General features: G+C 40.4%; 1 protein-coding gene across 2 annotated transcripts in view; it reads left to right on the plus strand.

Moving 5' to 3' along the window:
- Nucleotides 1-27,047, plus strand: part of rxraa (retinoid X receptor, alpha a) — a 115,101-nt gene that overhangs the window by 11,905 nt on the left and 76,149 nt on the right. For both annotated transcript variants that reach the window (XM_080876472.1, XM_080876473.1), the window contains exon 2: nucleotides 16,845-16,958. In XM_080876472.1, coding sequence (XP_080732598.1) covers nucleotides 16,845-16,958 — 114 coding nt within the window. The remainder of the gene's footprint in view (nucleotides 1-16,844; nucleotides 16,959-27,047) is intronic.

A 27,047-nucleotide genomic window follows, 5' to 3' on the forward strand; every position in this document is an offset into this window, starting at 1 on the left:
CCTCAGCAGCATATTTGTGCAACATCTGGAAAAATTCCCTGGAATTTAAGGCTCCCCTCCTTTCATTTAATTTTTTTCTGCTTTTAACTTCTTCTGTGTCCTTTTTTTTTTTCTCTTCCTCTTTTTTGCATCTTCAAAGTCTCTTACCTTCTTGCAGCATGCATGTAAATACTCCCAAAGTAATGCATGTAGAGCCCTTGTAGACTTTATAGCTGCCCAAATTGGGCCCATGTGACCAACTCCCCTTTGTGCTGAGCTGGGCTAATTAAGTGGCAGAGAAGTGAGAGGGCACCCGGCTGTGGATCCAGACTCAGGCCAGACCTGCGCCAAACACAGCTCCTCATAAAACTGAGGAAAAAGGAAAAGCATTCCTCCACTTTTTTTAAACTTTTACTCGTAGTGCTTAAAAAAATACCATATATATGTATATAAATAAAAGAACTAGCGCACTTTTCTGATATAGCTGTGAAAGGGCCACTGTGTGTGATTACAGAAACACAAACGGGCTTTTGTTATTTTTAAAACATTTTCTCTTTCTTTTTTCTTTTCTTTATGTGGTTTGTTGTCATTGAATAAAAAATACGAAGAATGATTTCACAAGCCTTCCTTTCAGATGTAGTATCCCAAGTCGGCCCGAAAGACCTTAGTATTTAATCAACGCCTCAACTTGCTTTATATCACTTAGTTTTCACAGAGTCTGCAGTGCTCTGTTCAGCTAAGAGGCCCTTACAGTACATTACAGATGCACAACCAGGCTTTTGTCTGTCTCCTCGGTGAGATCACAAGAGCGGTTCTCTCCCCTCTCATCACTGGTGAAGCAAGCCTGTGTTCATTAGTGATTAAGATTCAGATGGGCTCTAAGCACCTTCTGTCTTACCTGAGCAAGGCTCCTCATGGGTCGGCAGCGCTGACAGGAAGGTAGCTCTCTTAGAGTGCAGAGGAGAGCACAGAGGTACATGCTAATGTGGCAACTGTGCTGATCAAAAGGGATGCATCGTTGGGCTCCTTCTGATGGGCTTACTTATGCGGGGCCCCCTTGAGAGCTACAGTATGTACAGGCAGGAACAGAGCAGTGATCAGTGAAAGAAAGAAAGGAGGATAGAGGAAGAGAGATGGTGAGTGGAGGGGAAGAAAGAGATACTTATAAAGAGGGGGGATAAATGACAGGCATTTCATCCTTCATCAGGAAAGATGAAGGGAGAAATATAGGGAATACAGAGCAGTTAGCCTCCAATCAGTAAGGTAATGAATCAACATAGTCTTTGACTGAACATTTCTCAGTTTTAGGCCTTGGAAATATCATAATTATTTGTTACAGCTATTACAATCATCTCGCTCAGCCTGTTTTTATGTTAATCTAATTTCCTTTATTATCTGGTGTCTGACAGCAAATACGCTGTCAGTCATTTGTGTTTCTGTGAGGATTGTGATTTTGTGTTCTTTTTTCTCCTCGACGTTACTCTGCAGCTGAGCTACATCTTTCTGCCTGGCTGAGCTGACAAGTTGCACGTCCTTCTAGGAATGCTGATGTTGATGATACTAGTGTGTGTGTGTGTGTGTGATGTTAGCTTACAGTGCATTCTAATACTTATTTTAAATATTGATATCATTTCATAGTGGAGGAACATGTAAAAAAAAAAGGAAAAAATAGAAATGTAGTGAGTTTAGTTAGAGGGTTGTGCTTTCTTTAAAATTTGAATCTAATGGCCAGAGGGACCGAGGATTATTGGATATACACACTACCTTGACATCAAGCTACACTAGAAAACATTGTCCACGTGCCTTAAGGCCATTGTATTTACACACATCTCTGTGTGGTCCTGCAGAATGACCTTGTTTTGGCTTGTCCACTTGCCCATCCTTTGATCCAAATTAACTTTGCTCCTTTGGACCCCAGTTTTTGAAAGGGGGCACCACTGCTCAGCGCTAAACAAATATGACGGTCTGTCTCCCTTGGTCAGTAATTGTTATTTGAGATAAGAGTTTTTACCCTGGAAGGCAGATTTAGTATTTTTGGAGCAGTCTTGCGCTTCACTGGCTCATCATATCTTGTGCTTTCTGCAGGTAGACATGCGAGTGAGGTCATCCATGGCATTTAGGTAGCTTCCAAAAGGTGCCTCTCACCTATTAACCTGGAGCTCCCCACGCTATCAAAAAAGGGCTTTGTTCTTATTGATGTCGTTTTTTGTGCACCTTAGGGCCAGTGCTTAAACACACATACAAAACACGCACACGGTAAAACTGCAAATAATTCTTTTAAGGTTAACCAGAGAGTTTTACTTTTACATCATAAATGACTCTAATATATACACCAAGTCAAATGATTGTTTAGATTTGGGGTAAGTAATTAGTTATAAACCTTAAATTCCAAGGCTGTACACGCTGTGAGGTGCAGAGCTGTGGAAACATAAACAACGTCAAAATAAAATATTAGATTATATCTTGCAGTCTTATTTAAAAAAAATTCAAGCAAAAAAACAAACTCTGATTTTCTATTCTAGTATCCCTGTTACAACTAGTGAGTTTTTGTGTAAGAGGCTTAAGCAAAGCTAAATTCCTCATTAATTTGTTGGAAATTATCAAAATCTAAAAATAGATAATTACACTTTGTACCATTTCACTTTATTTAGAAAGAGAATTTAAATGGGCTGGCGCTTATGAAGCACTTTTCTACTCAATTTGAAGTTCTAACATTCACACTCTCTGATGGATCAAACCACCAACCTTCTGAAACGTCTTTCTCTGTCTCCTGAGCCTCTGCTTCCCCAAATATTTGTGTCAGATATGTCACAGATGAATCATTTATTTGCTGTTGTTGTAGGTCTGATAGAAAATGCACAGCGCTGGGCCTCTGACCTCAAAACCTGAGGGTCAAACCGATCAGAGCCAAAGGGGCACATGTTGTTCTGGATACTGGTGTTACATTACATCACATTGATTGGCTTTCATTTGCTGGAGAATCTCCTGTTAGACAGGAAGTGACAGATTTCAGTCCATTGACCAGCTTTTTTCTCTCTCTCTCACACCCACCCACACGTATACATACACACACACACACTTATGTTTCCGCTGTGTATCTCCTCTTCTCAACCGACCACAGAGTCACAGTGAATGAATGATTGGTATTCCACATACTGGGCTTCAGGGGATTGACTGAGCTTATGGCCAGCTTAGCCTGCAGTTCTGTGCTTGATTGGCAGCTGCAGTTTCCTCAGTGGAGTAGGGTGGATGGATGGTGGTGGAAATGATGGGTTGATGGGGTACTAGTGACATTTTGCATCTTGCGACATGCCATCCTGCATTACTCTATAAATGTCTCACTCATACTATTGCATTCAGACAAGCTCCGAGTAATGATGATGCCAGATCACTATTGAAAAGCTTAATTTGGAGGCTGTTTTGGTCAGTGAAAATTTCACCAATTTTTATTTCCACTGTTAACTTCTTAACCTTCTTAAATATTATGATTATGACTAGTTTTGACATTTTCTTTTATTACTTTTTTTGTGGCATCTGCAATTGGTTTGCTAGTGGGCAATCACTTTGCTCTTATTTTGAAAGTTAAATTACCTCGACCCAGCCAGCCCCTACCTGCAGCCGGACCGGGTTCCTGTTGTGCCGACCTGCGGTGGGTAGGGATGGGTATCGTTTAGGTTTTATCCGATACCGGTGCCAAATCGGTACTTTTGAAACAGTGCCGGTGCTTAAACGGTGCTCAAACCGGTGCTTAAAGAATGGAGAACACAAAATTGGTCCAAAAACCTCTCATGTTCAGCTGGTTCACCAGGCCATCAGACTGCTGAACACGTCATAGACACCTCAGCTTCACTACTGGAACTTTAACATTATGCACTCCATACTGTACAATAATGCCACTGTTTTGCACATGTCTCACTCTGTATATTTTATATATTTTATTTATTGTTTACTCTATTTAATTTGTAAAATATGTGTACACACACACACACACACACACACACGTAGGAAAATATTTACTATACACATCCAGAAATGCATATACTATTATATATTGTACATATATTTATTAGTTTCAGATGTAGCCATTCTTGTATTTTGCTTGTTTACATTATTGTATTTTGCACAACTCTGTTGCTTGTGAAGCTCGCACACAAGAATTTCACTCACATGTGCTGTACCAATGTACCTGCACATGTGATGTGACAATAAAAGTGATTTGATTTGATTTGGTTTTTGTAAAAAGATAACAATGTTAGCCTTTTCTGCAGCTATAGGGCATATATGGTATCACTCTTGGCTGGAAGCAGTGCATAAACAATGGAAAAAACACAAACTTTGTCCAAAAACCGCTCATGTTCAGCTGTTTCCCTCTTTTTCTTTGGTCATTTTAGCCTTTTTGGCCAGGGTGAAGGGAGTATCTGCCATCAAACAAGAAGACAGCCGCATGTAGCTATGATGATGTTTGCTAGTTCACCTTACATGCATTAATGTAATAACGTGGTTAGCCTACTCAACGTAAATTACTCACGCAGAGAAGAACGGCTGCTGCTGCTGCCATCATCATCCGTCATCATTTCTGCTACACTGGCAGGGCTAGGGGCCAGGACTCTCCTCTTCGTGTTTTTGGGTATGTTGCTAACTCCGGGTCCGATAACAGGCACCACACCGCAGTAGATGCGCTCGGTGTGAGGTCTCGCAGCAAGCTATCAAATACAGTGCATTTCTTGGTTTTTGGGGAAAAAAAAACGCTATGCGTCGCCAGGTGTTTCATCGGATTTGAGGAGTTACCTCCTTTGACAGTATCAGCTTAAAGCACTTGTTGCAGGCTGCTGAGTTTGCATCTTTTGCTGTGAAGTGCAGCCAGACTTTTGACCGCTTCGCCTTGGGCATTTTTAATCTGTAGCTCTGCATAAAAGAACGTACGTACCTGGCCCCGCCTACTATCCTCGGAAACGTAAAATGATTGGCTAGAAGTGTATCACAGCTCAGGAAAAAAAAGCACCGAAATAAAGCACCGAAATGTGCGCTGCTTTTCAGTCTGGTTACTACCGTTTATGTCAGAACCGCTGCCATCATGGCACCGGACACCGGTACCCATCCCTAGCGGTGGGTGTGCCTCCTTCTGCACACACATACATGCAGGCACCACTAGAACGGACCATGCTGTTTATGTGGTGTGTTTTGCATTTAGCCTTTCGATAATATGAGTATGAATCAATATATTCCTCAAGACCTCGTGTTCAGGCTTGCTGGCACACTTTTGCTGTCACACTGTAAGTGGTTAAAATACGTGACATCTTTGTTTTTGTAACATTTCACTGTCCTTTGCATTTACCCAGGATAATGGGCAGTGTATGTTACAGCCATTAGCCTGTCACAATGGAACCATCTCCTGCTGGAACCGTGTCCCCTCCTGTTATGATCATTTTCATGCTATCGCAGGCTTTCGCTTTGTTTCCTGTCTCAGAGGGAACGGCTCGCTCAAGTCTTTAATGCTCTGTTTTTGTGCTCATTGAAAAGCCTCGCTTCCAACCAGCATACAGAGTAGCTACACACTTGCTATGCTGAGCCTCATTCCCCCATGGAAGAGAAATAATTTATAAAATGAAATCTACATTTGTTGTGTAAATGACCACATGCTGTAGGATATTTAATCCTGCCTGTAGTCAATCCCAGTCATGTGACTTGACCTAGTTCTCTATGCCTCCCACTGGCTGTCTCTCCCCTTTTTCTCTCTTTCTCACTTTCCTTTTCTCCATTGACTTGCTCTCCCATTGTTTTTTCACTGTCTGTTTTTCACTTGTTTTTGCCTCTTCTTTCTCATTTTATCTCCCAACTCGTGGTCCATCCACGTGTTGGCAACTGCTCCTTTACATGACTGATCCAGTGACTTGTCTTTTCCTTATGATGTGTTAATATCTTGTAACAATGTAGCTGACAACTTTGTCCTTGATTATGGACTTAAAACAAACCAACTTCAAAAAATGAGACATTTCTCATATAAAAGATGTGACGCCAACTTAGAGTTATTACTGAATTTATGACTTGTCCTTGACAGCCTACTAGAGTTTTTACCAACAGTTTTTTTTCTTTTTCATTTAACTTTGACACTACAGGTGTGTTGGAAACACACTTTTCTCCATGTTTTCTCCTTTTTCTCTGTAAAAGCTAAGTTGAACTGTACACTTCCATCTGCCCTTAAACAGTATCAATAAGCTTGTTCTCCATTTGATTGTCATGCACGTGCATGCAAATTGAGGTTTGTTTTCTTATTCATTTGTAGACATTTTGTGCGTGTTGTCAGTTTTACCTGTGCTAAGCTAAACATTGCTGTCAGAAGCTTTTCAAGAGAAAAAGGAAAGGGGTGGTGTTTTTATTACTTTTCAAACAATACCATTTAGATTGGAGGATATGATAGATGGATAAACTGACACTTATCTGGATGAAAGCGTAATTCCAGCCAGCTTGGCATATCCTCAACTGGAATGATTTGGTTGCCTCTTGGAATGTGTGGCATGCATCTGTTCCTGAAGAGCATGAGAGATCACTCAGGCTTTGGAATAATACTCCAACCCATTTACTCACTCATGGAGCACTACACACTTTACATGTCACTGAATGCATGGATATTTCCCATGTGCTCCAGCTTCCTTCCAAAGTCTAAAGACATGCATGGTGAGTTAATTAGTGATTCTAAATTGCCAATAGGTTTAGCGTGTGCTTGGTGGTCTGTCTCGTTCTGTTAGCCCTGCAATGGCCTCACGACCTATCCAGGATACACTCCACTAATGTCAGCTGAGATCTACAAGCAAAGGAGTGCAATCAGTGGGTTGACCTACCAAGTCTGAAATGACGTCTAGAATTAGAGATGAAGCACAGAAAAAATTATGAATCGCATGCAGTTGTGGTGCTTGTGGCATGAATGTAATATTTTTCTATAAAATGTAATAAAAGTCATTAAGATGAACCTGTTTGCAGTTGAGAGTAAGCATTTGACTGCTGAACCAAAAGACTCAGCAAGGTTGGGTTCCTCATAGTATTTCACAAGTTTTTACACGTGTAAAGATCCAAAGAGCAAGTTGAGATCTTTAGCCAGAGCTTTCCTGGAAAACTGAACCTTTCCAGGTATTTGGTAAAGATCAGAGGATTACTTAAACCTTTGGTGGAAAATCAGTTTCATTAAGACTTTCCAAAGTTTTTATAACTGTTCATATATGAGCACAGACTCTATTATATACTTATAAATTATATATTTACATATAAAATGTATGCATGAATGAAGAACTATGATTTGCTATGAGTTTTCTGGTAATTCCAGTATATGTGCATTTTTGCGTTTCCCTAAGGTTCAGCACACTTAAGGTATGTCCATAATATCGGACCTGATGCATGAAGGCTTATACTGGAGAGAGCCCCGTTGTCTCCACTGGTTATTTTGGCCCAAACTCTTCATTCCAAAACTTGACTTTTCTCCATAAGCACTCTCTTCCTGTCCAATTCTTTCTAAGTCCAGCTTGGGTCTTTCTGAAATATTGATACTGAATGAGAAGTGTATATTTTAGAACTGATTTCATGTTGAATTGAAAGCCTGGACAGGATTATGCAAGTGTTTTTTGTTTTGTTTTTGTTTTTGTTTTTCAATCTGGAGTCATCTGACCCTAATGGAGCTTTCCTGTCAAAAAATCTGGAATCAGTATTGCTGGTTTTATAATTTTCCATTCATATTTAATGGCTCCAACGTAAAGAAGCATTTTAGACAAAGAGTGCACTTTATCCTTGTCTTTGAAACTGTCTTGCAAGTGGTCTGCCTTGTGTAATTCTTATTCTACTGTATTATGAATTTCACTGGTTTTTTTTATTGTTATGCTGGTTTTTGGTCCACACCCATGCAGAGCAGCTGGAGCACCAGATGTTTTTGTTTCAAGTTTTGAATTATGTACTACTTCACATTAATGTATTTCACATAGGAGACTCAGTTTCTCAACATATGTATGTATTTTTTTGTTATTGAAGTATTTATGAAATGTTGCTATAACTTATTTTTTAAACTGATGTACTTATTCATGAGGGTCTAAAAACCTCCAAATTACCTTGTGTGCGTGTTTGTTTGTTTGTTTTTTTAAAAATGCTTTTATAGCAAATTATTTCACTGATGATTAAGAAAAAATGTGAGGACGTTGTACAATCTTTTGGTTGTAGGTTGGTAAAAATTGAAAATAATAATTTCTGGATTGTTAAAGGCTTTTTACACAGTCTTGTGAAGCATTCCACGCGTAACCTCTATTATCAGTAATTTCAGAAGTAAAAGCTTCTTCTAGCCAACATGAAAACACTAAACTTTTCGCTGTTGTTGAGTTGGTTAGAATTTGACTGTGTCAGCTCAAATGAGACTGGAAGTACCAATAACGGAGAATGAGAAAATGCTAATGTAAGTCTTGACTTAAGCAAGCGTAAAGCTTGATTGTTGAATCTGGGTCAGAGTTATAAAACATATTGTTCAGAAGAGAAGAATAGATGACGTCTGTGGCAGCACAGGTCCTTCCTTCTGTTTTGACCATCGTTGTTTGTACATGTTTACATCCTCGGCATGTGGGTTGAAGATGTACTAGGCTGAGGCAACAGGAGGTGGTTAATGGGAGACTGTGTGCTCCTGTAGAGATGGAAGCGTGGGCGTGTGGAGACAATTTAGCAAGCTAACAGGAAGCGTGTTCTGGGACCTTCCGCTAAGACTCAGGCAGACAGTGAGTGGGGCACAGGTCGCTACACAGTACCACACCTTCATTTTGCCAGAGAGCATCTCTGTTCAGCTGTTGGTGCGTTAGATTTTCCCTGCAGAATGTTCATCTGTGTACCATTGTAACCCAGGTCCCACATAACTATGATAAAAGCTAGAGTGTATCATAAAATGAAACTGGGCTTGAGTTTGTTGTATTACTAATTTATACCAATACCTTCTGATTAAATTAATCTGTATTTTATGCAAAAAATGTATCTCAACAGTTATTTATTTCTGAAGGGAAAAAAATAACATGAAGGAGAGTCACTCTTTTGTATGAAATGAACTAAAATGCAATTAACCAATGTAAAAATTAGTGCATGGGATAAAGATTTTCAAAATAAAACACCAGGTCCCTTAAGTTCTAACCGTTCTTTCTTTCATAAACAAAACTGTTTCCTTACACCTTTTAAAGTGGAGAGAATTTCACCTTTTGAATGCATATGGGTACCACTAAAACAGTTCTCATCAACTTAAACAACATTTGTACCAGTGTGCCTTGACACACACATTTACTTGTCCAAATTAAACCTGAAGAATCGTATTTGTTGGCCTCAATGATAAACCTTAGATGCAATCCACAATGCGATGCCTCACGACATCTTCTTCGGACATAGCTTGTGTCCGCTCCCACAGGTTCAGCCTTTACCACTCATCGATTTTATTACCATGAACTGCTTCTTTTTTCAATTTTTTTTATACAAAAATCTGAATAATTTCAGCCATTTTTTTACATTACTTTCTAACATAATTTTCTTTGATCACTCTAAAATGTCAACTATGATAAGGAAAAATAAAATCGAGGCCCTGAACTTAGGCCAGAACCGTGTCCAATTGCAACTATTAATCACAGCTAAAAATAGCACTTTTGATGCTACACTGAAGCCGTGCAGAGCAGGGTGAATACTGCAAAGTATGGCCTGAATTTCCACCCATGATCCATTAGAGGAAGCACATAAAACAAAGTTTTATCTTTCCCTTTCTGGTGCTAATATTTCACAGCTGAGAAAGGGCCAGTGTGTGCTTTGCCAAGGGCTGCTGGTGTGGGCAGATAGTCCGTCATGTGAACGGCTACTGTAAAGATCAGCAGAGGGATAGTAGATTTTTAAATGCTTCCTTGTGTCCTTCCTGCGTGAAAGGAGCCTCTTTTACCCTTACAGCTTTTTTTGAGTCCAATCACACAAATTTGATTAGAGTCGTTTGCCCAAGGAGCTACTCTGGCTGCTGGGCGGCAGTGAGACCCTTGTTCCCCTATTTGCCCTGGAGAAAGGTTCTGACGTACACAAGTAGCCTTTGAACCCCCCCCCCCCCCCCCCCCTCCCCCTCTAACCTCATTTACCACACTCTTAGTTTTTCTTCCTGCCTCTGTCTGTCCGCTCATCAGAGGCCTTCTGCTGGCTTCATCACATCACACTAAGTGAAACCTAGAACTCTTAGATGTGAACATGAACTGCTGCATTTGTGTCCTCTCTGCTAAACACTACTGCTTTGGGATGTTTTATGCAAAAATAAAAGAAGGAAAGAAAAGAAAAAGAAAATTGCACATGCCTGCCTGTTGGAAGCTTTCAGTTAAGTTTGAGTCATTCTATAAATATATTGGCAAACAATGCATGGCTTTTATTTTGGGTCTTTCTGCAAACTTTAGTCCTGCAGAATTCAACGCAACAAGTAAAGAAACATAAAGCAGAGTTGCTGCTTGTTGTGTTGAGCTCTGGTTGAGAGTTATGTGCAGACAGTGATGCACATTCTTATCAGCATGACTAGCAAATGTCATGCCTTGTGATTATAAGGTCGATATGGAAGTAAAAAAGCAAAAGTGTTCTAGTCCAACACATTTAAGAGCCAACAAGGTGGTGTAGATTGTAGTGCACACTCCTCTGCAAATGTACTGGCAACCAGCAGCTGTTGGACTGGTGGTAACTGGTTAGAAACCCTACTGAGTGGTCAGGTGAAATGGAGGCTATGCCTAAACACTTCCATCTGTCATTTGCGTTGAATTGTCACACAACTCTTGTGTCAGAACATTAAAGTTTATGGAAGGAAAGTATGGCATATATTGAGAACAACAATCAATCCAACAGCTTGTATTGATGGAGGTGGTGGGTTTGATTACTTGTACCCAAATTATGTATAAATGAAAGGACAAATAGATATGTCAGTTATTGCTTTTGGTTTTGTTGCTTAACATTCCAATACCAACTAATGCAATTACCTGTATATTTACCTTTCTCTATTGATTAAGCAAAAGTTTTTTCCGTCAATTATATTTAGAGAACAAAAGTTATCAAAACTAGAAAAAGGCTATAGGTTATAGACAGACAGGCTTCTCAATAACAGCCCTAATGTTACTGTTTTAAAAAAGGTCATTCATGTCAGTTCTACCTTTTCTATAGAGGCTTTGCAGCTTCGAATGTGACACCAGGGCAGCTTCATTATCCTGACTGTGTGAAAGTGCAGACTCAGTTTCAGACAAAGTAGGAAGGCATGTTGTTTTTTTTTTGTTTTGTTTTTTTTTAAGAACCGTTACAGAAAGGTGCTCTTGTTCATTTCAAAAGCACCTCAGTTTAGGTCTCACAAAACACAGTCGCTTAATAAGTCATTCAATAAAGCTGTCCAGTTAACTTTTTTTATTGCCAGTCCAGACCTCAGCAGCAGTTGGTTTTGTGACTCACAACTTAAAAGTAAAAAAAAAAAAAAGGTGTTGCAGATTTTAGTCGCAGTTTTTTCTTTTCTTTGTTGTTGTTGTTGTTGTTTTTCAGTTATGATTAATAAACTTCCTTCCAAAGGTAGTTTTGCTACAAATAATCTAGGCTTGTTGTGGCTGAACCTGAAAATTATGTCTTCCTGCCAAGGTCTTCACAGGTCTGTGTCAGCAGATTTTTTTCTTAACCGTTCATTGTGACTAAAATAAGCCTCATAATCGGAAGGAAGAGCAAGTCATTAACCTACAGAATCTGCAAATTTTTGATTTAGATTTCAGTTTCTCTGCTTATAAGCCAAATCAGCACTGATAAAAGGAACTTATTGTTTTAGGCTAGAAATTAAATACATAGCAGAGGCCTGCAAATCCTACAAGTGTGTGATAAGGTCTTTCACTGACCTCTGTCTGGTTTGGATACTCAGGGACCCCTGAGGTTTCACTAACAGGGGGATTATATTCCAGGGAAGTAGGAATTCCTCTTATATGTTTTTTCTCCCCAAGTCCACTTGAGGTCCTGCTAAAAAGGTGCATGTATAGTGCCTGTTCAGTCACCAGACGGTTAGACAGGTCTGCTCAGAAGCCTGCATTCACTAAAATGTACCCACTTGGACCCAAATGGGCGCTTGCATACTCACGAATGTGGAAAGTTTAACACCTGTCTAACGTGGTCGAAGCTAAGGTGAAATTTTAGCCCAGAGGTAGTGTTTCTGAAACTGAATGAGGGCGTGTAATCAATACAGAGAGGCATGTAAAAACAACAAGTGCATTATTTCCAAGTTTGTAAAATATGTCATAGCTATTTTTTGAACAAGCATCCTGCTATTATCAGCAAGTAGGTATGGCTTCTAGAGATCATTGATTTTTTTTTGATTTTTTTTGGCTTTGTTGTCGTAATAGATCTGCCCAGACTTTGCTCTGGCTGAGATAAATGCAAGTTTAATGACATGTTTTTGCACGGCTTCCTTCTTCAAAATAGATTTCATCTAGTGGGAGGGAAGACAGTTTGCTGATGAAGCAAATACACGCAGGGACAGGCTGATGATCAACAAATAAGGGCAGCATTCCTGTCATTTCTGAGAGAAATGCTTCACTCAAGAAATGTTTGATTATCAGTGGATGGATCCTGCATCTTATATATCTAAACAGATGGGGGAAAAAAAAGATTTGCGTCTGTACACAGGATTTGTTTTATTGAATGGTAACTACAGGCATAAGGAGGCGATGTAGGTGGATGATGGAAATCAGATGAAAGTAAATAGCTACGCTTGATGTGTGTCATTTAAAATATAAACACAGTGTGTTACAGTAACCTCTGACATAGTGCTAACATAAGACCGGGCCAATTAATTTCATGATTAATTAATAAATTTAAAAAAAATACATTTATATCATGAGCACAGAAAAATAAAATAAAAATTTAGCTTAAGGTGGGGCTTAAAAATGGGGATTTTTAAAAATCAATAAACCGATGTAAGACAAACAAAAAAAACAGAAGGACTTGGAACAGCATAATCAGTGTAATTGTATGCTATTTTATACACAGAGAATTCAGTAAAATACATATCTCAAGTACATGTCGGCAAACACAATTGAGCAGTTGAAATCTCCTTCTGTGCATGGAGGTTTGAGGCCTCCTTCAGCCGAAGGTGCCAGTCATGATGGTAACAGTAACGGTTGATGGCCCCCGCTGTCCCATCCTTCCAAGCACTCTATCAGGATCTTAGCCCCTGAAGTCCCATAAAGGAAGGGCTTTTTTATTGCACCTTGGAGATGCATTAGCGGGCCAATGAACTTTGACCTTGGGCTTGTTCACCCTGGCAACATACTGTAGGACATGAACAATCCTTACTCTTCAGGAGAATTCAGCTAGGAACCCTTAAACTCATAAATGCTTGAATGCATTTTCTTCAACAGGCCCCAGTTTGTGAGGTCTTGTAAATTCTGGAGACCTAGTCATTTGTTTATCTGCAGTAAATAAAAATGTGCTTAAATGAAAATGCTGCAGATTTCACCTTATCAGTGGGTTTTGTTATAACACCACATTTACACACCTTTGTTTCATTAGAACCTTGTCATTAAGCCTTTCTTTTATTAGCTTTATATCAATAAAAAGCCCTTCTTTCATTAGCAGAACATCTCAAAGGCTTGCCTTCATTAGCACAAGGTTGTAAATGCTGGATGGGATTTCATTAGCAGGCTGTCTTTAATGAGGAAACTCCCAGCGTGTTTACATTGCCCTGATCCCCCATGATGGCTGGAAAGGATAATGCCGATTGGCTGTTAAAGGAAGGTTTTGAGCTTGTCCCTGGAAGATTGGATCATGCAGTTATTAAAGCCAATGAGATCCTTGCCGCTTAGAAATGAAGTGCAAGATCAAACACTTTAGTAATCAAGATCCTGCTTGAGTATATGAACTAAGGCATAATGATGCAGTGCTGGAGAAGATTTAATGACGAGACATGTACCAACCTTACCTTTTACAACAGCAGGTCCGGAACCTGCACATACATGTCGTACACTTTCATCAAGTCCTTCAGGGTTTAAAATGTAAAGCCCTTCACTCAAAATGATTTATCGAGCCAACAGAAAGAAAAAAAAAAAGACGGATTCCTGTCAAATGTATCATTCTTGAAGTATTTTTACAGCTGCCAACTAAACATTTGATGATTCATTCCTTTTAATTATGTTTTTGAGATTTAAACTCAAGTTTTTTATCAGCAGCAACGTAACCAACTTAGTTTTTCTTCCTTCTTTTTTTTTCTTTTTTTTTTTTAAACCATTTTTTTGATATATGGTAGGTGTTTTTACAATACACATTGAGGTTTTGAGATCATTTTCAGCTTCAAACGAATTTTTCTCTCTTTTGTCTTTACCTCTTCCTTATTCTGTAGTGAAATTTCAGATTGCTTTAACATTACTTTGTCTCGTGGGAACATTATTCCAGTGGATTGCTTTCAGAGTAAGGCTTTTTTTTTCTTTTTTTTTTGTGGGAGGTGGGTGTTGCTGTCTCCTTAGTTTACTCCTGACTTTGGAAAAGTGCAACTTGACTGGGAGGTAGGGAGGTAGGTAGGGCTCATATGGAAATTCCTTAATGTTTAGTGACATTACTCGAAGCACTATACCATGTGTCACTGTTTGGCCTCCAGCCCCTTTCTTCAACCGGGAGTGTGTCGTGTTTTTGAAGAACTTAATTTGGCAAAGACGGGAAAAATATGGTTGAGTATGGCAGAACTATTGTGTTCCGAGATTCACTCCCTCCCCCTCTCTTGCACCCTTCTTCTCCTTCTCCATGAGTCCTGACACAGTTCCTTCTGAAGAACTACTCTTGTGTGTATGTTTGGTTAAAAAATGGTGTGGTTGATTCATTTTGATGTCCTTCTATTCAGCTTGGAAAGAAAAGAAAAGTCATGTTAATTTATTTCATAGTCTACAATAGAATATTCTTATCTGTAATTAATAATGCCATAAAAGTGATTTGAGTCACTGTGTTAGGGTGGTGATGAGATGGCTTGCACAAATATATAATCTGGTATATCATATTGAAATGATCTTAACTCATACTTGGCTTCCAAGCTAAGAGTGGTGGTTTGGACTAATCCCATTAAATTGACAGCGCACTTACAAATCAGAACTTACACACACACACACACACACACACACACACACACACACACACACACACACACACACACACACACACACACACACACACAGAGTCTGTTAGGGTATTGTTTTCTGAATCGCAAACATTTGATTGATCCTCATCCAAGATGCCTGTAATCTTCATGGTTCCCATAAAGCGGGGCTCGGGACTCTTTGCTGTTATTTTAAGATGACATTTTCCAACATCTGATGACAATGATATGATGCTCATTAAACAGTGAAATAAGTGATATGCGTGACACGAGAATAAACAGGCTTTATTTTAGTTTCATGTGTTCCTCTTTGCCTGTTTTATTTAATTTGTGATATTCAAGATGACCTCAGTCTGTCTCTTTGCTCTGACTGATCCAGACTTGAATTATCTTGCCAGTCCCTGAATCATCTGTAATACTAATGAATGTGTCGAATAAGAAAGCCCCACCTGCTCACATGTCCATATGATTGCACATGCACTTCCACATGGTACACCCTTAAAAGCAGGAAAAATAAATATCAGCATCTCAGACAGCTTATCATGGGGAACTAATTCAATATCTCTTTGCCTGTTTTAAATGTCATTCTCTGAGCTCATCTGGAGTGACATGTTTTTCATGGTGGTAATAAAGGAGCTTTATTGGGCTCAGACAACAGCGATGGGGAGGGCTCTTCCGCTTGCTGCTCTTGATGTTTGCAGAAAATCCAAAAGTCCTCCTAAGGAGTGAATAAAGTTTGGATTTGCAGAGGTCCTCTAATGCCAATAAGATCTGCTTGAGCTACCCTGTCAATAAAGATGGAGCGACTGCTTCTCTCCACACACAGGTTTTCCTTTTGGCTGCGTTGTAGGTGATGCAAAATACCACTCATATTCCACTTTCAGTCCATTTATAAGAAATAATAAAAAATGGTATCATCATCAATCATAAAGGTTAGTGCTACTCAGTCTGGGACATTTTTGTAATTTGATATTAATAGATTTGTAGTTCTTTAAGCTCCATCATGAACCTCCTGTATTCTTCTCTATTTTGTTTTAAGTTCATCAAATTGAGGACTTTGGGATAGTATTAGGGTTCTATAATTCAGGACAGATTTCTCCAAACATTGCTGTTTTGAACAATCTAGATTTGTTTGTTGAGCTTTTCTTTGCTGGATGATGTCAGTGACTTGTGAGCACTTGCCTGGAGGGCATACAGCATCCTCAGTTGCCTTATTGTGCCAGATAATGGCTTCCCTATTGAAAATGACCACTGCGACCCCTGAGACAGACAGTATGACGGCCTCCTCCATCCCCTTCAGGCACCCCAACTTACTCTGGCATGTTGACCACACAGAGCTACTAACCTTAGTGCTGTGCCCAAAAGCCTTTTGCCTTTCCACAAACCAGCCCTAGCCAGCGCTCTGCAGGTTCTGTCCACTCTGTGGAGCCTTCAAGGCTGGATACAGACATACAAAACTCATGGGCAGTGAGCTGGCTCAGTGCCACAAGAGAGGTGTTTAGGGTGATGTACACCTGATTACAAATTTTATTATTAGTAACCTTTATTTAACCAGGAAAAGTCCCATTGAGCTTAAAAACCTCTTTTTCAAGGGAGTCCTGGCCAAGAGGTGACAAAGCTATACATTTTGAACAGTATGCTGGTGCTGATGGTGGCCCAATCACTGTAATGTCAAAGTTTAATCTGCTTTATCATCTTCTCCATATTCCTCCTGTCTTCTGTGTTTAATTTCTCTGTATTTCTTTCATTACAGGGTTCTTGAAGCCCCAGTGCTCTCTAGCTCCTCCGATGCAGCGAGGTCGCTCAGGTGACGCTTGTTCCTGTTTTAGTGGTGTGTGCCCCCTCCATGACCGCCGTCTATCCTCAGGTAACACCAACTTGTTAAACTTCTTGTTGATACTATGTTGCTTTGTTCTTTTGTTTGATCTTGGGGAAAATATGAGGGAATACACTGTGCAATCTAACAGGTAAGAAGTCATCTCCAAACCTGATGCACATACATGTATACGCCTCACAACCTCTGGTTTGAGGTGTGGCTCGGGGACCCTTTCAGGAGGCAGTGTTCCGTCTGGTTTTTATGATTAATGGTGTCTTTGCATGTGGAGCCCCAATGATGGACAAGTTAACAGAGGTGCTCTGAGAATGGCCCCCTTCCTCCCACCATCTCAGTCGGCCCTCTCAGACAAGCAGAGGCTGACATCAGTGGGTATTCTGAACTGAACTGTCTGGTATGTGGCTAATGAATAGGGGTCCAAACTGTGCAGAACATGTGGTTAATGCTGATACATTTATCATTCCATCCCTGAGGCTCCCTCATTCAGCATTATCAGTGCTGTTACCAGCTGAGCTGCCTGCCTTGTGATGAGAGCATGACTTGTGTGCTAGGACAAAGTCACTTCAACATACACTATAAAAAAACAAACAACCTCTGAGAACATCTGTTTGATTCTTCTGCACAAAGTAGAAGTGTTCTAAAATCGAAATCTAAAAATTTTTTATTAGTTCTGAAACAATTTTCCTAAGCAAAAACCTTTATTTTTTTAGCCTTCTGTTGTTGGAGAATACAAACATTTTCTGAAAGAAATCCGTTTCCTTTTAGAAACAAATTAGCTCAGAGTTTTGATTATTTTGTTTCATTTTGCACTGAACTGCAAATTAATCATAATTCTTTCCTGTTTTGTTTGATCCCCCCCCCTTTTTTTCTTATTAAGTGCTCTCAGATGCATCTGAGGAATTCATTTATTGAGGTGGTATATTGGATTTAAAAAATAACGAGTAAATCTTATTAAACATTCGAGAACTGTTGATACGTTTTCAAAGCTAGGGAAAACACCTCATGTCCAAAAACTCAAATAGTTCTATAATCAGTAAATTTGTGGGTTTTTTTTCCTTTTTAAGGATTACCAACACAATTCGAAACAAAAAGTTCAAGGCTTTGAATCATAAGTTTTGCTTAACTACAAAATCTGATCAGTCTTGTTGTACAATCTGTGCGTGATAACCAAAGATAGTATCCATGCATGTTTCTTTCAAGTCTGCATCAAAATTGCCTTTAGGACTTTCCACATTTTAAATTGTCTTATTAAATCTGACAGTGATCCAAAAGAAGAAAAGATGCAATCCAATTTAATAATAAGATTACACTAATTTTATTCATTTCTTTGTCTTGTTGTAGTTGTTACTGCAGTAAACGTTTTCCCTTGAGAATGAGACGCATTGTTATCCTTGAAACACTGAAAGGGCTCAAAAGACGGGAAATTTTGAATGGAATAATATTGTTCATGTTGTATACAAGATTTATACCTCAATGCTTGTGCAAATTGTGACCTAAGCTTTGTGGGTTTTGTTGTCCATCTGCATGCTATTCTCATATTATTGTATTTCTTAAATGATGCCATGCAATTTAGAACAAACAGTCACTTTAACTCTTGAGGGAATGCTTAGATTTTCCTCATAAGCAGTCAAGGTCACTGTCACCTCATGTCTGTCACACTCTTGTGCAAACCACGAACGCCATGGAGAGAATTTCATTACACCTGGCATAAACGTACACCATGTGCTAAAAGGTAAACGGGTTTGAATTTGGTGGTTAAAGGTCAAGGTCACTGTGACTGCACAGTGTTGGCAGTATTGAATAAATTATAGGTGAATTCTTGCAAAATTTTACACTGCTAACTATTAAAGTAGAATCTTGAAGAGATGGTATTTTATATCCAAAAATTCACTGGCCAAGTGTTCACGGAGGGAGTCTGCGTCTTGTTTTGTTTTTTAACCATAGTTTGTGTATTTATTTAAAATATTATTGGTTTTTATATTTTTTTCAAAATCAATAGTAAATCTTAACTGTCTTCTTTTCTCTTCCTGCTCTGTGAAGGGGGGAGAAAATGAGAACCCACTACCCTCTCTTTCACAGGCAAATACTTTCATATGGACAAGTTTCAGCACGATGAGGTGCACAGTTATTCTACCAACCTCGCCCCCATCTTTGTGTATTTTGCAGAGTTGTCTTGATTGATTGCAACATATTTTACTGTCAGAGTTTAATAATGAGGGTGGATGTGTTTTCCGAACAATTGGGACCATCTGGATAAGTTGTGTAGTCTCACTGAAATATGTTAAAGGTTTTACGTCTTTGTGTTGTGGCTATTTTAAGACTGGTAGGACACCAGGTTACAAGTAACATTAGATTATTTTGTCTGTGTCAGACTCAGGGGCAAATAGAGAAGAGAGGAGGAGTTAGGGGAGTGAAGTTTCTTTTCTTGTTGCTATTCTCGCATGAGTTGTTAAAGTAAATCGGTGGTGTGTTAAGCAGCCAAGAGCACTGGATACCTCCAGAGAAAGTTACCTAACTGTTAAGTCATAGCAGCAGAGGGGTGGCTAGCCGCTCTGGAGTCTAAGTTTATAGACTCTGTAATAATCTGTGGGTCTAATTATGGAATATGTTTCTATAAATTCACCAGTGCCCCTAGATTGTGTGATTGTCTTCCAATCATGATGTTCCAGCTGCCCAACTATGGCCACAATGACAAGTTGCTGTGGGGGGCGTGAGGCGTGTAGGGGTGACCAAGCAGCAGGTTTCTGGGAAGGCTTGCGAGCCTCGCCCGGGGGAGCTGTATTCAGCAGTGATCTGCTGAACTCCGGGCAGCACACTGATGTGGCTCGGCTCCGGTTTCAGTGGTTTTACATTGTTTGGGCTTTTCAAAAACAAACTTTTACTGGAAAGGGACCGTGAGAAATGTAGTATTCAAGACCTCACTTTTCCACAGGATAATGTTAGAAAAAAGGCAAAACATTTAGGGCCTCTTTTCACTTTTTTTTCTGTTGCTTTTTAATGAGAACAAGAAGTCATGATGGGATATTTTTTTTTCTATTTTGGAAATGTGGTGCATGAGGTGAGCGAGTGTAAAAGAGAGACAGCATTGAAAACAGAGCTTTTTGAAAAAGGCCTTCACAATGCAAGCCTTGTGCTGTGATTTGGTCTGTCCTCACCAAGCTGAGCAGAGGAATGGAAAAGATTATCCGCAGGAATGTCTGGGGTGCCCTCAAACGGAGCAGGCCTCGTGACTGGCCAATGGGAGCGAGGCCTGTAGAGCGGTGGGCTAATTTTTTCCTGATGAACTCAGCTGCCTGTTCCACAATGCAGTCTGATTGCCAGGGCTGAACTCGCATATGGTCCGTGTTTGGAGGGTCCAAATGACAGGACCAATTCTGCCTGGAGAGAAAAGGGGGTGGGGATGTTGGACATAGATGATCACGACTGGCTCCCTCTCTTGTTATTTCATTAGTTCTGGATGTGACTGATGCACCAGAAACTCAATCTTGAGTATCCGGCACTACCTGCAGAGATTAACCCTCCAGGTGTATTGTTATCTTGTGATTTCTAACTCTCTATTGATTATGTTTTAATAAGTAACAATTACACATAATACCAAGCAGCATTAGTGTTTAATGCAGCCCTGTTTCATTGCAGTGCCTCAGAATTATCTCACTGCCTCACAAATCCTGCCAATTCATTTGGAACCCGTTTTCTATTCTGACTACATGGAAAGAGGCTTCATTATCCCTCCACTTAGAACCAGCCCAGCGTAAACTGTAGGGCTAGTGACACAGCTCCATCTCCTTGCAAGAAATATGTGTTTACTTGCTCATTGTTTTTTCTGTGTGTTGCTTTTCAGAATTAGTTCTGCAGAAATACTCCATGTGGTGGGCCTCTGGAGAGAGGCAGCATGTGTTTGTGGACCTTGTGGTCACACAGCAGGGTTTTAGAGTAGCGGTTGGAGTGGGGAAGTGGGGTTAATGTCTAGTTAAAGTGGCTCCCGGCTCCTCATATTTCCCATCGTGGGGTCCTGAAGAGGTGAGGAGGGTCATAGGGAGGGAGCTCGTTAGCCTCAGTGTGCTTCGTGCTCCCTGCTCTCTAATTGGCTGGCTGGAGTCAGTGCTGTTCCCGGCTGCTTCCTGCTAGGTCAGAAGCCAACAGGGCTAGAAGTAACTAAGCTGCAGTTTATGGGTCCTGAACCCCATTCATCGGGACAGACAAGTTATTTTTATATTTTTAATACACAAATTCGAAGAATCACAACTCATCTCATGCTAAGCCCAGTTAATTTCTGCGTGTTTTTAGTTGTATGTGGTTTACTTATAGCCAGAGCACTGGTGTTTGTCCTCACTACGATAAGAACTGCCAAACTTTAGAGTTAATTAGATGTTTGAGTTTTTGTGTGTGTGTGTGTGTGTGTGTGTGTGTGTGTGTGTGCGTGCGTGTGTGTGTGGATGAAATGCAATACAGCGAAAAATATCACAATGTTAAGACTAAAATATAAAGAAACTAAAATTCGCCAGATAGCTAAATAGATTCTGGTGTTAAATTTAATTCCCACGATTAACACCTTAATTAGTTGAGCCATCAGTTCCCCCATAATTGATATTTATGTATTGATTTTTGTGATAGGAGGTTTGTGTGTGTGTGTCCTCACATTTGCCCTTCATGTTCTTTTTGTATTGCTCTCTAATAATCTCTCAGCTAGTCCTTTTATCTAAGGAGGATTCACTAAATACTGTCCATCTGGTCCCATGGGATTCCCTAAAGTGACATGGCCCCTGGTGGCCAGCTGCCACAGCAGCTAGAATGCATCTGCAGAGGTGGAGGTCTCTGTGCTGGTACTGAATGCCATCCGCAGCCATCCTCGGTGGGTCACTAGAAATCAGAGTGACTAAGCCTTTGATAACTCTCTGAGCCCTTAATCCCAGAGCAGCACCATCAGAGTGAAATGCTAGCTCATTGTTACAGCTCAGACCCATTGGTGAGTGAAAAGAGTGGGCAGCCGTGGACATGGGGGATGGACAGAAGTTGTCATATCGTCGCTGTGGTGCGGTCATTATCATCTCCACAGTGGAAATATGGGTGCTGGAGTTGAGGACTGGGAGTTGAACTTGAATAATTACCTGAGCTCAGATTCTCAAAGGCTCTGAGTTTAAATTTAAATCTTGGTTGTGCACTGGAAGCAGCATTTAAATGTAAATTATCAGGAGTACAGAATAATTGAATGCCTAATTAATCTTACAGTGGAATACAAATTATCCATTGCCCCCCCCTTTAAAAACAGTGAGGAGTTCAGCAGAAAGCACTTGGTTTTTTTTTTATTTACTGCTGCGTTATATTTAGACTATAGATAATATATTCTCTCAGAGACAGTTTACGTAGATAAGGTGAAACTTCATCCTGCCAGCTGTCCTTGGAATTTATTTTGACCCCTTGAGTGAGAGTAACAGTACAGTATGTGAGGCTTTGCATCTGCATGAAAAAAATGGAGGAAAAAAAAATAAACCCTGCATTTTTTATTAACTTCAATTAAACATGAATAAGCAAGTTCTCATTCTTGAGGCCCCATGTTGCCTAACACAGAACAGTATGTTAATGACAGCCAAGCACGTCGGTTTCTTCTGGAATATATGGGCAAATTAACCAATGGCATGAATATAAATGAATGCGTGCATCTTGACCCAGATATCTCACTCCTGATTGTATCTCTGCTATGGCTAGCTGATAGAAACATCTGAATCAGCCTGCAGTGCAGCTTTTCTGGATCCTTGAGCGTGATCCAAAGTGCCCTGTTTATATTAGACAGGCTGACTAAGTGTTGAGGGGCACTGGCCTCATCTAACCATGCACAAACATCAAAGCACCAAGATACAAGAAAATTGCATGTGTCATTTACAAAAGGACACTTAGCCATTATTTACTGTACTACACTCTTCAAAAAATCAGTGAGAATTGTGTTCTTTATGTGCAGAATAATATGCTACAGGCTTGGATAAATCATGCAAGTACAATGGACAAAAATATTTACTCCCAGTGGAAAAAAGCCATGTTTGATAGATAACCATAATAAACAATGAGAGTGAAAAGACATGATTTTGAGAAATACCATCTGTTGTGGCGCCTGTTTTGTTTTTTCTCTGTTTTCTAAGATGATGAAGAATCTTGAAAGCTACCATTTAGCATCTGGATGAACCTAAGATATTTGGATGAGGCCAGACAGAAGGAAGAGGTCAAAAGTCTTATTTTTTCTCTGGGCCATGGTTTCCCTGTTCCTATCCTTCGCTTGCAACATCCAGCATGGCTTAAGTCACGATTGAAAGTAACAAGAATGCAGAAGCGTTTAATAACCTGTAATGTATCTTTGCAGTTTCAATGTAGAGTTTGACTTTGTGGAGGTAGACATTCTCATTTTGTCTGTTTTGTCTATTACAAACATCTCCATCATAAACAAAAATGAGATCCAGCATAATGTTACAGCAGACTTATTCACTTCTTGTTTGTTCACTGGCCTGTTTGTCAACAAGGGGGTGAGGGAGCTCAGGTGTCCTTTCAGAGTGCACTTGGGGCTCAGTGCTGTCAGGGGCAGTTCTAGCCATTCCTCTGCTCACTATGGTCAGTTGCTTCTGTCCTTGTCAATGGGATTTTGGAAAGGCAGTGGCAGCGACAGATCATCCCACTCTGTGCGCCCCCCCCCCCCCCCCCCCTCCACCCCCAGAGGAGGATAAACAGAGGGGAGAGAAAGGGAAACGGACAGTCAGGGTTGTTGGGGGAGAGAAAGCGAGGGGTAAGGAGTTAGCAGGAGAGAGAGGACGGGGGAGATGACTGTTGGTATTTTGATGCTAAAGTGATTCGACATGCTTGGCATTATAGCTGGCTTGGTGGTGGGGGAAGGGAGAGGCAGTGGAAACGAGCACTTGTATCCGAATGTCAATGAAGCCGATCTCATGAAGTGGAAGGTCAAAAATGTATCACTTGCCACCTCACCTCGTGCAGGCTCCGCCCTTGGACTCCTGCAAAGGGCAAAACAAGAATTGATGGGTGTAGGTTAGAGAACGAAAGGCCAGAGAGGTCTGTAAAAAAATGTCTGTTTGTATGTGTGTGTATGAGGATGGTGGGTGGAGGCAGGGTTGCAGAACTCTGATATCTCAATGTCACATGTCCCCCACTGCACAGCAACAGGCCCATCCGAGTGTGCTAATGCAGGCCAGCACATGCTGGGATGTGAAAGGTGGAGGGAGAAGTGTTTGCAATCCTCCGTGCTTTCTCCACAGAGAGCCACTTCCTGAGGTGCATGGAGAAAGCAATTGACGGAGTGATGGTAATGCAGTGCCTAATGGAAATGTCTTGTTGGGACATGGTGTTGGTCTGAGAAGCTGGTGGCCCTCTAGGAACTGGCTTTAGCAGCACTAAAGCTTTAGCCCCTGTTTTGCCAAACAAACAGAACAACAACTGAGGTGACGTCTCATGAAGACCATGGTAATTGGTTTGATTATGAGCAAAATCAAAGTATTAAAGCTAGATTATTACAATTAACATCCCAGTTCCATCCCTCAGTTATGTACTCAGCAGAGACTAGAAGAGCAGGAACATAATCATGCATGTTGTAAACACTCAAACACTTTGGTCAGATTACTCAATCATTGTGGTTGATGGCTCAACAAGCAAGCTGGTGGACTTTGTGCACCTAAAATGCCATAAATTCAATTAACAGCCATACTCTTACCCACTGTCTTTGGGCTCTGAGTGCTGGGCAGACCTGGGGCATTGTTGCAGAAAGTTGACCTTTGGTGTCTGCCCGTGCAGACGGATCAGTCAATGTGACTGTGATGGAGTAGGGACAGCGCACCAAACGCCATGGGGGCATTGTGTCCAAAAGTCCATTACAGTCACTGACAATGAGCTAATCGACTGGTGTAGTTGTGCAGCAGTGGTGGCATGACTTTATACAGAGGACGGGTAAAGGAAGAGTCATATTAAGAGCTGGTGGCAGAGTCGGTGAAAGATTGCAGAGTGAGAGTTTAAACTTGATGGTTTAGCATTGACACACCATCGGATGTTATTTATCAGATGGTTTTGCTGTGCGGTTCAGTAAGCCAGACCTTTATGAATCACTATAACAAGTTCACAAACATGTGGGGAGATTGAAAGGGGCAAGCTAAAGCAGTGCAATGAGATCAATTAAAATGGGTAATGTTTAAAAAATGCAGCAGATCCAAAACAAGTGCCACGTGCTCATAGGTGCCTGTGTTTGATTTAGAGTAGTGGAGAAAAGAATGAGGTCATTCATTAAACAGAAATTGGAAACAGTCACCGGTCCAGTCTTCTCTGTAATATTGTTTTGTGTTTTTTAGGGGCATAGGGAGGTGGGGTTTGGGTGGGTAGTCAAAACAAGACAAGGCATATTAAGGCAATCATTGTAAGTTCTGCTGTTTTGTTTTTCTCCTTTTCTGACACTTAATATGTGTCACGGGTGTCATATCACATCTTATCCTCTCATGGTTGAAGTAAGAAGGAGTTAATCATTTACACAAGTTTTGCGCTAGATATTATGAAATAATCTAGAAGACATGGGGCATTTAGTGGCCATCTATTAATGCTGGTCAAGTTAAGAGCTCCTCAGCATCAGAACAAGAGCTTAGTGCCAGAAAGAAAAGCACTGCAGGCCTAATGCTTTGCTTTTTCCAGGATCAGTCGCTGTATAGCTATGGGTGTCTTTGCGTGCTTGTATTTATGTCTCTGGACTCAAATGTGCATGTACACCTGCATTGATGTGCTGATGTACTGTATCTATTGTATTTACAATGTTGTGTTCCTTTCATCTCTTTGCCAGCTGTGGCAGATTGCATTTTAGATTTAGCGTGTACCATTCAGGGGAGTGATTAGAACGAGCTGAGCCCTCACATTATTTAACCTCAACTGTCCACTCCCAATACCCCGCCGCATCCGAAATGACTTGTTTGGTTGCCTTGCTGTGATTTGGTTTTCACCCTTCTATGTGAAGTGTTCATCGGGATGCGATTTTATAGGACATCTATGTCAAAGGCAAAATGAGCGGCAGCAGCTGCCTGTAACCCAAGCTGATAATGAGCGTGTATTTGTGTTTATTTAACACCCTCCCCGCCATCTGTTCCATGTATTGTGATACACAGACGGGGCACGTGTGTGTGAGCCTGGTGATTACACAACAGCCGGGCTAGTTTTGTGGTGGCACTGTCTCATCCGACACCATTATTCAGACTTCGCTCAGTGGCACGACGCGCAAATCGAAACAAGACAACCAAACAGACTATTGAGTGTCAAAAACACATGTATCAAAAGAGAGAGACACAGAAAAGCTGCACACAGAATGTAAGTTTTATACTGGTGTGCGCGCGGATGCATACACCAGCATAAACACTTGGAGATGTGCTGAATGTGAGCTGAAGTATCTATAGACATCATTATGTTTAATACAACAACAGCTTGCTGTGCTTTCTGGCCTCCATCTGCCTTGCCAGAGGTCACAAGGGTTAAAGGAGCATTTAGACCTCATGGAAAAACAAACAGGTCTATTATCACCAGTTTTGTTTTGCTGTTATTCAAGCATTTTTGCTTCTGACTACCTGTCCACATAATGGTTATTTTTGAATGCAACACAATTAGTATGTGGGAGTGCAAAAATTAATGCCTAACCACAGCAGTCCTGCAGGTTACATAATGAGCACAACCCTATTCTCTGAGCAGCATGCTAAAAAGTGTATTTAACAGTTTTACAGCACTTTGTTATCTCACTGCATGAATTAGGACTTAAGATATTGATATTATCTGAAGAAAGTATGAGAGGTTAACTTTGACCTGCTCTCGGTGTTGTGAAACTGTGTTATTGATCTTGTATTTCCCAGAATATGACCTAATATTTGTCACAAAACCTTATGCAACCTGTAGATATATACTCCCTTTTACTTATACTGTCTTGTTTACAAAAAGATTTCTGACATGTTCTGTACTTTCACAAAAGCAGATTTCACATATACTGTACGTTACTTTTAAAAGTAAGCGCAGGGTTCTGTGAAATGAGGGTTAATATCTAACTTTAGAACATGTTACATTATTTAAATATGATCATTGGCAAGTTCTGTTAGTAAAAAATTAATTTTA

Source organism: Rhamphochromis sp. 'chilingali', assembly GCF_963969265.1.
Source record: "Rhamphochromis sp. 'chilingali' genome assembly, chromosome: 2".
In the NCBI taxonomy this organism is placed as follows: domain Eukaryota; kingdom Metazoa; phylum Chordata; class Actinopteri; order Cichliformes; family Cichlidae; genus Rhamphochromis; species Rhamphochromis sp. 'chilingali'.